At 51.3% G+C, this 16,786-nt stretch overlaps 1 protein-coding gene across 1 annotated transcript in view; it reads left to right on the top strand.

The window, feature by feature from the left end:
• The window catches only part of Ror2 (receptor tyrosine kinase like orphan receptor 2), a 51,048-nt gene extending 36,875 nt beyond the window's left edge, over window positions 1-14,173 (top strand). The window contains exons 5-9 of the mRNA XM_076836929.2: window positions 4,094-4,221; window positions 5,662-5,976; window positions 7,688-7,933; window positions 10,743-10,945; window positions 12,093-14,173. Coding sequence (XP_076693044.2) covers window positions 4,094-4,221; window positions 5,662-5,976; window positions 7,688-7,933; window positions 10,743-10,945; window positions 12,093-13,538 — 2,338 coding nt within the window. The 3' untranslated portion in view covers window positions 13,539-14,173. The remainder of the gene's footprint in view (window positions 1-4,093; window positions 4,222-5,661; window positions 5,977-7,687; window positions 7,934-10,742; window positions 10,946-12,092) is intronic.
• The last annotated feature ends 2,613 nt before the right edge of the window (window positions 14,174-16,786 follow it).

The following is a 16,786-nucleotide window of genomic DNA, read 5'->3' as shown; positions in this document are numbered from 1 at the left end:
ACATCCCCCATCCTTTTTATTTTTTTATTTTGAGATAAGAATTCACTAAATTGCTGAGGCTCAAACTTGTGATCCTCCTGCCTTGGCCTCCACAGTCACCGGGATTACAAGTGTGCACCACCACATGCAGCTACATTAATTTTTTGAAACACTAACTAAAGTTAGGCTTTACTGATTTTTATATTGTTTGTTTTCTGGTTTATAAATTTCTGCTTTTGACTGTAGTGGTTTAATCATTTCAGATTTAACTTGCCCTCATTCTTAAAAATTCTTAGGGTGGGGCTGGGAATGTGGCTCAAGCAGTGGCGCACTCGCCTGGCATGCGTGCGGCCAGGGTTCAATCCTCAGCACCACATACAAACAAAGATGTTGTGTCCGCCAAGAACCAAAAAAAACTAAATAAATATTTAAAAAATTCTCTCTCTCTCTCTCTCTCTCTCTCTCTCTGTCTCATCTCTCTCTCTCTAAAAAAAATTCTTAGGGTATAAACTATCTAATTGGTTAGAGAATTGTGGTTTTGCTCCTTTTAAATGTACTGAGGGTTGTTTTATGGCTGCACATGTGATCTGTTGGGTGCTCATTCCTTGTGACTGAACGGATGTGGGACTGCTCTGGTTGAGCATGTTGTTCTATCGATGTTCATCAGGTCAGGATGGTGCTTAGAGTTTGTGCACTAATATTTGACTAGTTCCGTGGATTGCTTCCATGAATCCCACTGATTGCATTCAATGGAGTTAAATCTCCAGCCATCATTGTGACTTTCTCTATTTCACTGTGGCCTGCGCTCTGGATTTTGTTAACTTTCTGGGAAGAGTTCTGAGTTTTGTAATTGCTTACAGAGCTTTTGCTCTCTTTGTTAACGTGGCTGGTTTGCTCTCTGTCCTCTTGCCTGTGCCTCCCACTAAACTGGAGATTCAGCTTTAGCACCCTCAGCTTCACTCCGGCGGCAGCCCATTTATTATGGACCCCCTCATCATAGGAACAATTATGAAAGTGGTTTCGCTACTTTTTAACAACAGCAACAAAAAACTTTTATGGGAAAAATGTTTCACTTCCTATAAAATATTGACTACATTTGAATTTTGATGTTTTTTTTTTTTTTTTTTATCTTAAAAGATCCTATGTTTCCCTTAAATCTCATTCATTATTTCTGTCCCTGAATTGATCTTTTTTTGTGGGAGGGGGTGGGTGGGTGCCAGGGGTTGAACTCAGGGGCACTCAAACACTGAGCCACATCTCCAGCCCTATTTTGTATTTTATTTAGAGACAGGATCTCACTGAGCTGCTTAGCACCTTGCTGTTGCTGAGGTTGGATTTGAACTTGCAATTCTCCTGCCTCTGCCTACTGAGCCACTGGGATTACAGGCTCGCACCACCCCGCCAGGCCCCTGTATTGACCTTCTTCACATATTTTTTTTAATTTTCAGCATGTGTCATCCAGGGAAGGTGTGGGTCTGCCCACCTCCTCTCAGCCCCTGTGGAAGAGCACTTTTCATCCCAGCTTGTTCCTTCCTCTGCGTCCCCTCCACCTGCTCCTCCCTCTCGGGTGCATCTTCTCCCCCACTGTTTGGTGGCCCCCCTCCCCTCCTAGACAGTGACTTCTTGGTGTACAAGTCTCTTCTGCCTCCCTGGGTCATCAGGTCTTGGGTCAGTGCCACATTAGGAAGGCAGAAGGGTTTCAGGCTGGATGTCCCTAGCACAGGTGTTCCACCATGGGGTGAGCATGTCCCTTTCACTTGCATTGTCTAGGAATTTCATGGATACCACATTCTGTCTCAGATTTTCTCCAGCTCGGGTCCCCTGCAGCGCTCCTGAGCCAGGCCAGGTAAACACGAAACATGATTTTGTTTGAAAGTAGAAAGTAACTCCCACTTGTATTCTTCAAAATTCAAGGATGTCATTTTCCAACCCCTTCTGTTTGGCTTTTGGGATGTTTTATTCAGAGTGCTGAGGAGGGGAGCGTGAGCCCCTTACTGTCCACCCTGTACCTCAGTTTCTCACTCCACCCTGTCAGCACCGGGCCTGTGGCCAGGGAGAAGCCTGCAGCAAGTGCCCAGTGTTCTCTCCCTTAAATCTGACAGGGAAGAAAAGAAAGTGCCCACTCATGCAGGATTGTCGCAGGGCTGGGTGGCATCTCTCTCTCAGGCTTAGCTGATGTTAATGCAAGTACCCTCGGCCCGACCACAGCACCAGGGCAGAGGCGACTCTCATTATGTGGTGTTTTTAAGCAGCAATGAACTTCAGCTCAGGGAGGGTGAAGGGGCATGGGCTGGGCTCACACAGTCAATGTGCTTGTCTATTTAAACTCCCAAGAAGGAACCCAAAGATATAACATAGCAAGCCCAAGAGAAGGGCATGCTACTCTTGCTGAAACCCAGATCTCCTCATTTGGATTATTCATGGCTTCAGGTTCTTTTCTTTGAAAAAGAACTTTCCCTTAGGGCTTGAGAAGGCACTGCAGTGGGGGAGAACCCAGAAGAGAGATGTCGCGCTGGGGCCCCTCGTCTGTTGCAAGCACTGCGCCTCAGCCTCTGTGACGGCTCACACGGGGAGTTGTTGAGTCCATTGGGTTGAACTGAACACAGCTCAGGTTTCATTTGGGGACGGTCTGCCCCATGCAGGGTGGAGAGATCAGTGTGCTCACTCATGGGATCAGTCCCCAATTTGCTAGAAAACAAGCTACTGAGTTACAGGTTTGAGGGGATCAGCAGAGACATGCTCTGGAAGCCCAGGCCCTCTGTGTGGTGCACCTGGTATTTACAATGATGGGTTTCAGTGCCTAAAGCTGGACTGATTGGTTCTGCAGAAAATGATTTAGCACACCTCCCACGGGGACCTCGAGGGAGGACTGTGTGCCTTTCACTTCGGGGCTGGGAAGGGTGCTGCAGGATGGAAGGAGAGCAGTCTGCTGCCCACAGATCTTGGGGTGTCCCAGCGTGCATCTCCCCTTGCAAATTCTTTGAGGGACAGACTTCCTTTTCTCTGCGTCTGTTGCCTTTGAAAATACTAGAAGATGCCTCTGTGCAGCTTTCCTCCTCCTCAAAGATTTCTCTCCTATGATTTAATGATAGAATGCAGCTTTTGCATTACCATTGTTGTCATAAAATCCTTGTTTGCAAACAAGGGAAGTGTGTGTGCAGGGGGTACTGGAAAGCTCTGGTGTGCACCAAGGGAAGCAGCACACTTCATGTCTGACATGGGTGCATTTGTGTGTTTATACAGAACCACCTGCCCAGCCACGTGTCACCCTTAAGGAGCCCTCCTGAGTCCCACACTTCTTTAACGATGCCAGGGTATTTGGGTTTTGTTCTTAATTTGATAGAAAACATGCTACTTAACTCAGCAGCTTGTTTTCTAGCCAACTGGGGACTGATCAGGTTGACAGAAATGCTGAACAGAAAGTCAGAGAGTTTCCTGTCCTCTCCCCTCACCCTCCTCACAGCCTCCCGTATTAATTACAGCTAATGAGCCCACGTTGGTACATCATTGTGAACTGGACCCTGTGGTCTACATTCAGGGCCACTCTTTGTGTTTTACTTTCTATGGATTTTGACCAATGTGTAATGACCCATGCGATGACCACAATAGTATCATTAGCAATAGTTTCTCTGCCCTAAAAGTCTTCTGCATGCCTTTGCCCATCCCCCCGCCCAACTTTACCTCTGGCAACCACAGGTCTTTTTACTGACTTCAGACTTCTGCATTTCCAGGGTGTCATATAGTTGGGATCACACAGTATGTAGCCTTTTCAGATTGGTTCCTTTCACCAGTAAAGTGCATTTCAATTTCCTCCCTTCGCGTGGCTCAATAGCTCACTTCATGTTAGCATTGAATACTATTCCACTGTCTGGGTGCATCCATTTCTGTTTGTCCAGTTACCTCCTAGAGTGCATCTTAGTTTTCTCCAAGTTTTAGCAAAGTTTTAGCAATTTTGAACAAAGCTGCTGTAAATACTCATGCGAGTTTTTGTGTGGACTTCTAAGTTTTCAGCTCTGGGTAAATACTAAAGGGCAAAATTCTTGGATTGTAAGATGCTGGATTTAAAAATCAAATCATTGGGAATGTCTGACATCTCCTGCTGCGCTTCCACCAGGGATGACTACCAGGAGGACGGATTCTGCCAGCCTTACCGGGGAATCGCCTGTGCACGCTTTATTGGGAACCGGACCATTTATGTGGACTCCCTCCAGATGCAGGGGGAGATTGAAAACCGAATCACAGGTAGGAGCCACAGACGTTTCTCACGAGACATCAAGCACACTTGAAGGCACCTCTTTCTGCAGGCAGCTGCCACTTGTACGTTTTATTGTTCATGGCTCAGAGAGTGAATCTCTTTTCTCTCGGTTGCTGGGTACTATAAAGAAGAGAGGTCTGTGTAGCTCACAGATTCAGAGGCTGAAAGTCTAAACTGCATGACACCAGCTCTGATGAGTGTCGCCTTGGCTTCATCACATGATGAATAGCAGGCGCCATGATGGGAGCACATGCAGGGAGGACCAATAACATGTATCACAGGAAGCCAGAGCACCGCCCCCGGGAGGGCCCAGGCTTGTTCTTTTATGACAAGAGAGAACTAAGCAGGATCCCAAGAGAATTACCATGGACCCTTCTGAGGGCCCGTGTTGCCAGCAAACCTAGTGATCTCCCACTAAGCCCTACCTCCTCTTATCTGTCAGCCTGAGCATCCCTAATCCAAAAATCCAAAATCCCAAATCCTCCAACACCTGAAACTTTTTGAGCATCAACATGACACAATTGGAAAATTCCAAACCTAACTTCTGATGATTCAGGGCACACAAACTGTTTTGTGCACGAAACCATTAAAAATATTTTGCGGAATTGCCTTTCAGGCTATGTGTATGTAGATGAATTTTATGTTTAAAATCGGGTTTCCTCTGGATGTCTCTTTGTGTGTATGCAAATACTCCAGAGTCTGAAAACATCCCCAAACCAAAATACTTCTGGTCCCCAAGCTGTGCAGATAAGGGGCCCTAGACCTGTGGACACTGAGTTGTGTCACAGGACTGAAATGGGTTATAGGGAATCAGTTCTCTGCCAGCCTGCTCCTGGACCCATCTCTTCCAGGCCCATTTCATAGGCTCTGTGAGCGTTTTCACTCCACCAAGAGGGGTCTCAGCGAGTCACTTTACTGACGGGCTCAGAAAGGACTGAGAGGCTCAATCACAGGTTGACAAAGGTCCTGAACAGGCTCCCGCACAACCTGCTGGTGCCCAGGGGGTCTTCCAAGATTAAGTGGGTGGCAGCAAGGCCACCTGCTGGCTACAGATGGCACTCCAGGTAAAAGTCAGTGGAGCTGGGCCAGAGACTAAACTCCATCTCAGTTTTCTCCGGGTTGGAGGGCAGTCTCCACAGGTGCTCAGGCCAAGGGCGCCGTCTGCCGCTGTCGAGGTCATCTGCAGAAACCAGTCTTTCATAGTGAAAGCGGGTGGTGAGCACAAGCCCAGCCATGCCCCCTTTGTCCCCCCTTCTCTCACCTGGGGTGGGGGGGACTGGTGCCAGGGGACGAGGTACAGAGGGCAGGGGCCACATGGGACCAAGGTCAGGGAGTGCAGGCACACAGGTGTCAAGGTGCCAACACGGGCGCAGAGGGGTTGGGGACGCAGCCCTAACGGTCCGGGCGCGGGTCTCGGGTCTCCGCAGCAGCCTTCACCATGATCGGGACCTCCACGCACCTGTCGGACCAGTGCTCGCAGTTCGCCATTCCGTCCTTCTGCCACTTCGTGTTCCCGCTGTGCGACGCGCGCTCCAGGGCTCCCAAGCCGCGGGAGCTGTGCCGCGACGAGTGCGAGGTCCTGGAGAGCGACCTGTGCCGCCAGGAGTACACGATCGCGCGCTCCAACCCGCTCATCCTCATGCGCCTGCAGCTGCCCAAGTGCGAGGCGCTGCCCATGCCCGAGAGCCCGGACGCGGCCAACTGCATGCGCATCGGCATCCCCGCGGAGCGCCTGGGCCGCTGTGAGTGCCCCCGACCCGAGTGTCGCCTGACCGCGGGCTCTGCGTTGGCCTGCTGCCCAGGGACCCCATGCGCCTGGCAGAGCCTCACCGCCCAGTCCCCGTCCCACAGGGCAGCCGCCTGGTGGTGAAGAGCCAGGGGTCTGAAGTCATTCGACCCAGACTCGCACCTGCTCCAGTGCTGTCCATCTTGGGGACTGGAGCCAGGTCCCTCTACTCCCTGGAGTTTGGGGTTCCCTGCCTCCCGATGGGCAGCGATCCAGGTTCCTGCCGTAGAACCTGCAGGGAGGTTGAGAGGGGGCCAGCCTCCCAGCTTCTCTGGTGGTCCACAGCATCTCGGGCCTTGGGGAGGAGTGGACTCCCAGCCCTCTCTCCAGACCTCTGAAGCACAGTCCCCGGAAACCTGAAGGTTTCTTAGCCTTACCCAAGTTGGAGACGTGCAGATGCTGCATGGCGGGAGCTCAGAAGGAACCAGAAGTCCTATGTCACTACAGAAGGGGATATGAAGGGTCTCCCCACCTTCCCAGGCACCTTCCCTGCAATGCAGGGCCTCACCTGCGGAGAGGGGCGCTCAGTTCTTCCCAACCTGAGGCCAGGGAGGTGTGTGGCCCCTGGGAGTCTGTAGAGGACAAAGCCATGCTGCCCACCTCCCCTTCCTGGCAGCAGAGCGGCCTGTGTTCCCTGGGTATTTAGTAGGCCCTGGCAGGGTGGCAGGGTGGCAGGGAAGAAGGCATGGGACAGGCGTTCTGCCGACATCTCTGAGAATGTCAGGGTTGCTGTCCCCAAGAGAGGTGAGACCCCTCCAGAAGTGCACAGGGTGCCTTGCCAAGGCAGGTGGGGCCCGGCCTCAGGGTCCAGCATGTCCCTCATAACTCCTGGCCACGGGCTTCCAGTGTGACCTGAGGGAGTTGCTTAAACTCCTGTTCCCTCATATTCCATGAGGGCAACAGCACTGACCTTGTGGAGCTGGAATGAAGATTAGGTGAGTTAATGATTAAATCCTAGAAGAAGGCATGAGATAAACACTGGGTAAATGTTCAACAAATGCACATCCTTAGCTCTGGCTCCTCCATAGACACTGTTCTCACAGTGGCCGAGCCTGGCCTCTCCCTGGGTGGTGGAGGTGGTCTCCAGGTTGCAGGGCCAGGCCTAGGATTTGTCCTCGCTGCTGGTATAGGTCTTTTTTTTTGTTTGTTTTGTTTTTTTCTTTATACCAGGGATTGAACCTGGGAGCACTCAAGCACTATTTTGTATTTTATTTAGAGATAGGGTCTCATTAAGTTGCTTAGTACCTCACCGTTGCTGAGGCTGGCTTTGAACTTGCGATCCTCCTGCCTCAGCCTCCTGAGCCGCTGGGATTTGTACAGTTCAATTCTGCTTTTAGTATGAGTGAGAATGAGGTTGGTATTGACATTTCCAAAGGTGGTTTCAGGGCCATGGAATAACTTCTGACAGCTTTCCTTCACATATGTCCCTAAGGTGCCCTCAATTTTATTTATGGGCTTAAGACTTTATTGAGTCCTTATTTTTAATGCTGCTTTTCTTGGACGATATGTAAAATCCTTTGGTCTTTTGGAAATTCCCATTTGGGTTCATGCCAGCCAAGTGGGTTTGTTCCTTCCTGAAATAAATAGTTGAAGGAGGGTGAACTCTACCCCCAGGGTGGGCCAGGTCCCCGGGTGTCCGCGCCTCCTAATGTGTCTGCCTCTCTCAGATCATCAGTGCTACAACGGCTCGGGCTCAGACTATAGAGGGACTGCCAGCACCACCAAGTCGGGGCACCAGTGCCAGCCATGGGCCCTGCAGCACCCCCACAGCCACTACCTGACCAGCACAGACTTCCCCGAGCTCGGAGGGGGGCATGCCTACTGCCGGAACCCTGGAGGCCAGATGGAAGGCCCCTGGTGCTTCACGCAGAATAAAAACGTACGCATGGAACTGTGTGACGTACCCTCGTGTAGTATGTATTCTCTCTCTCTCTTTTTTTTAAAATGTTGACTGTTGAGTTCACCTGGGATGAGAATGTTCTGTCTTGCCTCGGGACAGAGGGGACCACAGAGCCCCATCTTAGCCATTGTGACTGTTTTTAAACAGAACTGTTGCTGGTTGTGACATAAAATCAGATCCTGATGGGTGTCTTAAAATGGGAGAAGTCTGGAGAATGTCGTGCAAGAAGCCCCTAAGTTCAGCCCACAATGGCGGCTACTGTTTGCATTCGGGACCTTTCCTCCATCCCTTTACCTGGGTCCGGTCCTGGAATTCAGCTGGCATCTTTGTCCCTCCGTGGACATTATCACACAATATAAAGAAAGATGCTCCCCCACCCCCGGTCCCCCACTCCCATCTTTTGGGCTTTTTCCCTGCTTCTGAGCTTTCACACACAGAACTGGTAAATAAGGAGAAAATAGAATCCATGGTCTCTTAACATTCCCTCTGAGCATCTCTGCTACATAAAAAATAGGAAAAGGTTGTGTAGTCCATGATTGAACTTCAGCGGTTATTGTCTCTGAGTTTCAATTGTGTACGTTTTGGTAGTTGAGTAACTGAACTCAGCGGGGAACCGGAGGTGGTGGGTTGGTGGGAGACTGTGGGATCATGCAGAAGGACAGGTCAATCTGTGGAGCAGCTAAGGCTCCCCTGTGCCTGGACACCCCCTCCTGTGAAGCCCAGGTACTCCCACCCTACTGAGGAGTGAGTACCTGTGAGTATTTATCTATCACGGTTTTGAAGCTGTGATTCAGTGGCTCCAGATTTATCATTGCTTTTGCTGAGCAGCTCAGACACCTCTTCAGGAATGTGTGTTCATAGTAGGAATAAACTGTTAGAATGAAAATACCAGGAGCTCAACCCTGATACAGTCCTTTAAGGACATTATTAGTGCCCACTAAGAAAAATAGGCGCATTGTTTGATCTGGCAATTACTGGAATCTTATGTTGCAGAGGTAGCTGCATTTACAGGGCAGAAATGCAAGGATATTTCTTGCAGAAACACTCCCGAGAGCTAAATGCAAAATAGACTAATTTATCAGTAGGAGGTTGCATGGGATAGTGGAAGTGTATCCATATTGGGGAGTAGTATACAGCTATAAAAGAACCCACGGATCTGTCCAAAATATTTGACTCTGTTCCAAAACTAGGAGCAGGAAAATACAGGTGACACAATTCAATTTAAAATGAAGTCTGGTCTCTGGTAAAACACCATATGAAACTACTGTCCCTGGATATCAGAATAGTTAAATGTCAGTGGTTTCACGTGGTTGAAACTAAAATATACATAATAAATGGATTGTTAACCTATTAACAATATGATAGCTTTTAATAGCATCAACATGAACAGGGCTACTAGGAATATTTACTTTCTAATGCCCACATTTCTGCAGTCCATTTTTTTCCCAATAAGCATGTGCTGTATTGGTAATTTTTAAAAGATCATAACAAGGCAGATGATCGTGTACTTGCAATGACAGAGTTCTCGCTCCTGATTTTGGCATGAGGGACAGCTTGCACTCCTCATCCTAATAATGAAAAACAAACTGGAATCTAATGTCCATGGGCCCCGAGGCTTCTGGAACATCTGCCTCCTGGTCACTTTGGGGATGGGGGAATTGCTGGGTGGGGACAGAAGATCTGGAGTTTTGACTTTCGCTTTATTTGATTTTTATCTTATTTGGAGGGCACAGGTGAGACCCGGTTTGGGACATTGTGACTTTTCCTAAGAGAGCACTAGACTACTCATTTTGAGACCAAATCAATTTTTCTATATATCATATTGACCAGGAATTTTTTGTTTTCTTCCAGATGGGGAGCTCATTGCCCCTGGTCACAGAGCTGTTCAAGTGTGGGGTAGCGATTTACAAAGCCAAGGGGTACACATAAGACCACGGAGTCCCTGGGGATACAGGGAAGGACCTCCAGAGAGCCCACCTTTCGTCACGTATAGGGACTGGGTCAGCCTTCCTCAGTCAGGCCACAGGCTCTTAAATACAGTAGCTTTGAGGGTTCAGAGGAGGTGCTGGGCTGGAGGTTGGGCCAGCAGCCCCAGGACAGCCAGCCTTCTGCCTGGCCCAGCCCCCAGGACCCCTCCCCTGCTGACAGTGGTCTTGCAGCCTGGCTCCTGTGTGCCCTGCTACCACTTCCCATTGCCCTGTAGGGGGAGACAAAGCGCTGCTTTTCACCGGGAAAGAAAAGCAGAAGGTAGTTAAGCTTCCTACTGTGGGTACCTCCTGTTTTTCAAGAATTCCTTTACCTTTTGGCATATTGTATTGGGCAAATTCATGGAATTCCCTTGCTCTTTTAGATTAAATGCATTTTAAGTAGTATTCTCAAAGGCAATGTTAACATGGTACAAAAATGTTTTAAAAAATCAAAATACTGAAGGAGGAAAAGGTCGTTTCTGATCCCAAGTTTGAGCCGAGTTTGACCCACCACGGTCAAGGACATCAGATGTGTTTCCTAAATCTCACCAAAATCAGGAGGGGAGGAGACCTGGTGGAAAATGTAATACTGCCCAACACCTGTTCCCACGGTGTCCAGAGCATCAGGAAAGAAGAGTGTTTGTTTCCCTGGTGGGGGGTGGTTTGTGGTGGTTTCCACAGTAGGATGAGCAATATTTTTTTTTTTTAAGGTTTGGTGTACAGTTTTGCTCCTTTGTGTAATTTATTGGATTGTCCACGTGCGCTGACATTTTGCCTGGGCAGCTGGTAGAGAACGTAGAGTTGAAAGGGGGGATGTTTTCTGAACAGTCACCGAAGCCTCTTCCTCATTCGCAGGTCCCCAACACAGCAGCAGGATGGGCATTCTGTACATCTTGGTTCCCAGCATCGCGATTCCCTTGGTCATCGCCTGCCTCTTCTTCCTGGTCTGCATGTGCCGCAATAAGCAGAAAGCATCCGCGTCCACCCCTCAGCGCCGGCAGCTGATGGCCTCGCCCAGCCAGGACGTGGAGATGCCACTCATCAGCCAGCACAAACAGGTCTTCTGCTTTTGTCTTCTAACAAGGCAGCTTTGTGAGGCTGTGTCCTCCAGGGTCGGTCACCTGGGAGACCCTGGTTTCTTCGTTTCCTCCATACACAGCACATGATTTTATCTTGCTTTTGTTTTCTCTAAAGTGTGTGTGTGTGTGTGTGTGTGTGTGTGTGTGTTTAAAAAATGAATGGCAGGCATATTGGAATTCACTCACTAGGAAGCCCACAGCTTCTCCCCCACAACTAGAGCAGGGCACCTGGTGGCCAGCAAACAGTCCTCGCTGCTCAGGTGCCTCAACTCTGTCCACAGGGTGACCTGAGGAAAAGGGGAAAAAAATACCAGTCCCACAATGTGAGGCTGCCGGTGGCATTTTTAAGGGACTGGGACCCGTTTTCCACTCAGTTTCCATTCAGCTTGGTCTTGCTGCATGTGTTTCTGGGGGACGCGAGAACATCAGTCTTTTCATGCGAGTAGGAGGGACCAGCCACCTCTGAGAGACGGTCCCACTCTGGATGTTCTTAAATGAAAGGGAGGCGGGTAGGAATTCTGGAACACGGCAGGTGGGAAAGCAGGTGCCAGCCTTGCCCGCCCGCCTTCCGGAGGGTGCCTACTTTCATCTCAAGCTCTGGGGAGCGCTGCCCCCCCGACTTGGAAGGGCCCTTCGAGGTGGTCAGGGAGAGTCGGCTCATCCGTCTCTTCAGCCAGGGAGGTGCTGAGGACTGGCTGTGGGCAGGAGCTGAGGAGGATCTTGCTGTGGTGTGGCCACACACAGGGGAGCTGTGGAGGCAGCCCACTGGGCGAGTCCAGGGTGGCGGTGGGAGAGCTGGTGCTCAGGCGCGGTGGCGGGACCTGTGTCTGAGTGTGAGTGCGTGCCAACACACATGTGTGCACACACACGTGGGGGTGAGAGGGAGGTCTGCAGTAGCATCTTGGTCACATTTTAGGGGAACCTGATGTGCAGATTGATTGGGACCGTGGGAGGTCTCAGACTGCGTCAGAGCACACTGTGGGTGGCCATGTGCAGGACAGTCAGGACCGGGGCTCTTCCGCAAGATGAGGGCGGCACGAGGGCTGCTTCTGACCCCTCCCAGTCGCCCTGCTCCTCCTCTGCCATTGGCAGAAAAGTCTGACTGGGGGCTTTTCTTTCTTGACAGGCCAAACTCAAGGAGATCGGCTTGTCCTCCGTGAGGTTCCTGGAGGAGCTGGGGGAAGACCGGTTTGGCAAGGTCTACAAAGGCCATCTGTTTGGGCCCTCGCAGGGGGAGCAGACCCAGGTGGTGGCCATCAAGACGCTGAAGGACAAAGCAGAGGGCCCGCTCCGGGAGGAGTTCAGACACGAGGCCATGCTGCGGGCCCGGCTGCAGCACCCCAACATCGTCTGCCTGCTGGGCATGGTGACCAAGGACCAGCCCCTCAGCATGGTCTTCAGCTACTGCTCGCACGGCGACCTCCACGAGTTCCTGGTCATGCGCTCGCCCCACTCAGACGTGGGCAGCACCGATGACGACCGCACCGTGAAGTCCGCCCTGGAGCCCCCCGACTTTGTGCACGTGGTGGCGCAGATCGCAGCAGGGATGGAGTATCTGTCCAGCCACCACGTGGTCCACAAGGACCTGGCCACCCGCAACGTGCTGGTGTATGACAAGCTGAACGTCAAGATCTCCGACCTGGGCCTCTTCCGCGAGGTGTACTCTGCCGATTACCACAAGCTGATGGGGAACTCGCCGCTGCCCATCCGTTGGATGTCCCCCGAGGCCATCATGTACGGCAAGTTCTCCGTGGACTCGGACATCTGGTCCTACGGCGTGGTCCTGTGGGAGGTCTTCAGCTACGGCCTGCAGCCCTACTGCGGGTACTCCAACCAGGACGTGGTGGAGATGATCCGCAGCCGCCAGGTGCTGCCCTGCCCGGAGGACTGCCCTGCCTGGGTCTACACCCTCATGATGGAGTGCTGGAGCGAGTTCCCCAGCAGGCGGCCGCGCTTCAAGGACATCCACAGCCGGCTGCGGGCCTGGGGCAACCTGTCCAACTACAACAGCTCGGCGCAGACCTCGGGAGCCAGCAACACCACGCAGACCAGCTCCCTGAGCACCAGCCCCGTGAGCAACGTGAGCAACGCCCGCTACATGGGCCCCAAGCAGAAGGCCCAGCCCTTCCCACAGCCCCAGTTCATCCCCATGAAGGGCCAGATCAGACCCATGGTGCCCCCGCCCCAGCTCTACATCCCTGTCAACGGCTACCAGCCAGTGCCTGCCTATGGGGCATACCTGCCCAACTTCTACCCAGTCCAGATCCCTATGCAAATGGCTCCACAGCAGGTGCCCCCGCAGATGGTCCCCAAACCCAGCTCACACCACAGTGGCAGCGGCTCCACCAGCACAGGCTACGTCACTACGGCCCCCTCCAACACGTCCGTGGCAGACAGGGCAGCTCTGCTCTCGGAGGGCACCGAGGATGCTCAGAACATCCCGGAAGATGCGGCTCAGAGCCCTGTACAGGAAGCAGAGGAGGAGGAAGATGGCTGTGTCCCAGAGACCGAGCTCCTCGGGGACAATGACACTCTGCAGGTGGGCGAAGCACAAGTCCAGCTGGAAGCCTGAGGGGCACACCGGGCCCAGGCACCAGGAGATGAGACCCCACTGTGACCCCACAGGGACTTCGACCCCTTTTGAGAGATCACGAACCACAGTAATCACAAGAGCCCAGCACTGGAGGGCTGGTTTGCAGACTCAGTGACCGAAAATCTGCACCTGTCTTGTTCATTCTCTGCACTCCGAGCTGCCCCTGGGTCCTCCTGTTTGTCTGGAGGCCACACCTGTGCCTAGGCTGGGCAGGGGCCCCAGTAGTGTGACCTCTTCAGAAGCAGGACCCATAGTGAGCCCTAGTCTGCCTGCATTCATCCTGGTGCTCAGTCAGCAGTGAGCTGTGCATTCTCTGCAGAAACATAGGCAACATCTTCGCTCCATATGGTATATGGATCAAGTACTAGAAACTCGGGGAGAAGAGGTCTGCGAAGGGGTAACGGGTGGTACCTCGGGCTCTGAGATTCTCATCAGCCAGCCTGCTGGTTTGAGAACGGAGGGAGCTCCATTTCTCTCTGCTGCCTCCCTGCCAGTCATGTTTTCCCAGCCAAAGATGACCAGGACAGCACACTGCCACCTACCAGGGTCCAAAGAAAAAGGAGCCTCTGAAATGGGAGCGCCCTGTATCCAAGCAAAATGTGCCTTTATAGAAACCCACACAATCCTGTATTTTTGTGAAATGGTTTTAATTATATTGCATGTGTATTTTGCCCACTTTGCTGGAATTCAAGGGAAAATATTTCTTGGGTTTAGAATGTTCAAAAGGAAGCAATATTGTACAGAATGCAGTATTGTAATTTTTTTTTTTTTAAGAATCATGTACAGACCTTAAATGTAATTTATATGGTTTTTTTTTTTTTTGTATGCTGTTTTCATGGAAGTATTCTGAGCTTGAATAATGACTTAGTAATTTAACTGTTTACATTATCCACTTTGGGATGCTTGTTGTACCGTGTGGAAGTGAGGTCCATTCATTTCAGAACCCCGAGACCCAAAGGGCAGCAGGCACGCTGTCTCTCTCCGGCACTCGTCGTTGCTCTGTCTGTAAATCCCACACCATGGTGTATCCAATAAAGTGAAACAGAACCTTCGGCTGCGCTCTTCCAGGCTGGAAGGAGAGGGCTGTGTAAGGTGCCTGCAGAATGAAGGAGATGTGGGGTGATGCTCTGGGCCCTTTCTGTGGATTTGGGAGGTTCACCTAGGACCAGCAACTCCATGCTAAAGCCCGTGTAGTCATAACAGAGAACCGATGGAAATCAATTCCATTTTTTTTAAATTAATTTTCAATTGTGTTCGTTGTGCACGTTGGTGAGGGTCAGCGTGATATTTGAACACATGCCTGCAGCACGTGCTCACCCACCCCTCTTCCCAGCCTCCAGTAACTCTAGTTTACATCCAAGTTGATTTTCCCACTGCTGCTTCTGTTAAGAGCTCAAGTGTGAATCAGTAGCAGATGATGTGAAGATGAAGATGGTCTTTGGCTTTGAACTGGCCCCTGACATTTTTAGACCTAGAATCGGTCATTTTCTGGGGCCCCCACACAGGGCTGGGATATGGGAAGGACAGTGGGGAAGGGGGTGAGCCAGGGCTCTCAGCCCCATGTTCCATCTGTAGTGCAGCTGGGTGCAGTGAGCTGGGCCAGAAGACATCTCTGCAGGCCAGTGGCTCCCGGGCTCCCTGTCAGGCAGGGGTTATGGAACCAGGGCGATAACCTGGAGGTGATTCTGGCAGCCTGCACGCCACCTAGGCTGGGCCCTTTACCTTAACATTTTCATAGAGCTACTCCCCGTCTATTGGTGGTAGAGGGGAAGCAGAGCTGTGGGCATGCTCAGGGTAGGCTTAATCTGCAGCTGATGCTCTGCAGACCTTTTGGCAGAATGCTCACTGCCTTCTCAGTGCCCATGCTGACCTGGCAGGACTCGGTTGCCCCAAAATGTGCATTTCTAACGAGGGGCCTAGGATGCAGGCTCGCACTGAGAACCACCGAGGCAGAGAGTCCTTGCTCCTCAGGTTACACTCAGGGGACAAGGAGCGCATCTCAGACGACGAGTTCCACCCTCATTCTACCTCACAGCATACATTCAAATTGATTCGCAGTCTGGCAAGGTTCATGGATCCCAGGGGTTGCACACCAGTTGGGTGAGGATGAGAGTTCACTGGGGGGAATTAAAGACACTTTTTAACAACAAACTCCTCCTCTTAGAGTAGATCCCTCGTGCCAGGGCGTCCCTCGTGCCAGGGCATCCAGCGTGGGAACCATTTTGACCTTAAGGTTCCTCCTGTTGTAATAAGATCTTCCTCGCCCAGAGCAAGGCTCATGCCTGAGGCCTCTACAGGAAAACCCAGATCAGCCAGAGAAAAGCATCCCATTTATTTGGTACGAGTTTTATGTGACCCAGAAGCCTTTAGAAAAGAAGGCCCAAAACATTAGGGAGAGATGGTGTTTTTATGTTGAAATTAATGGAGTGGACGTTGGCAGGGTGTCCTGCTGGGTCAGAATGGTCGATGGGTTTGACCCAATGGTAATGACCGGGGGGACTTCGCGAGGCCTGTTTGCTAGATTCTTCTCTGTGCCTTCTGCCCAGGTAGGCGGGGGGGCACCTCTGCTCTGGAGTGAGGATCCTGGATCTGCTTCAGAGGAAGCCCATGGAATTCTAGGACTTGCTTCAGGGGAGAAGGGCAGGATGAGGTCAGAGGGCCCTCCGCTTCTGCAGTTTCCTCGGACGTCGCAGAGCTGTGTTGGGGGTACCTTGTCCTCATCTCACTCTACTGGTCCAGCACGGTACAGTTCACAGACTCACCCACACACAAATAAATAAATTCTGTGTCTTCTTGTTCATCCTAAGATCAGGGTGGAAGGAAATAAATCCGACTGGGTTAAGAATCAGAACCACCCCCTCAGAGGCCTTCTCTTGGCCATGCACAGGGAAGGGAACGTGGGGTTAAATGCAGTGACTTCTCATTTTCTCTGATCTGAAAGAGGAACTAGGTTCTATTTCTGACTTGACTCACCTGGAGGATTGACTGTTCAGTGCAGACCTGAGGTTGAAAAATGGGAATTAGCCCTTCTGCTGCTTTTCCACAAGCAAAGCCAGAAAACCAGGCTCCATGCCACTTTGGCCAGCCTTGACTGTCCCCAAACATTAACCATGTGCTCCAGGCCTCTGACAGCATGGTAGAGCGACAGCAGTGGGAACGGGGAAGGCTTTGTTCCTGGGGAGTTGGGGGTACCAATAGAACATCTCCACCTGCTCACTCCAATGTAA

Source organism: Callospermophilus lateralis, chromosome 17, assembly GCF_048772815.1.
Source record: "Callospermophilus lateralis isolate mCalLat2 chromosome 17, mCalLat2.hap1, whole genome shotgun sequence".
NCBI classification, from domain to species: domain Eukaryota; kingdom Metazoa; phylum Chordata; class Mammalia; order Rodentia; family Sciuridae; genus Callospermophilus; species Callospermophilus lateralis.
The sequence above is the reverse complement of the archived record's forward strand: the minus strand, read 5'-3'. Positions and strand labels throughout refer to the sequence as shown.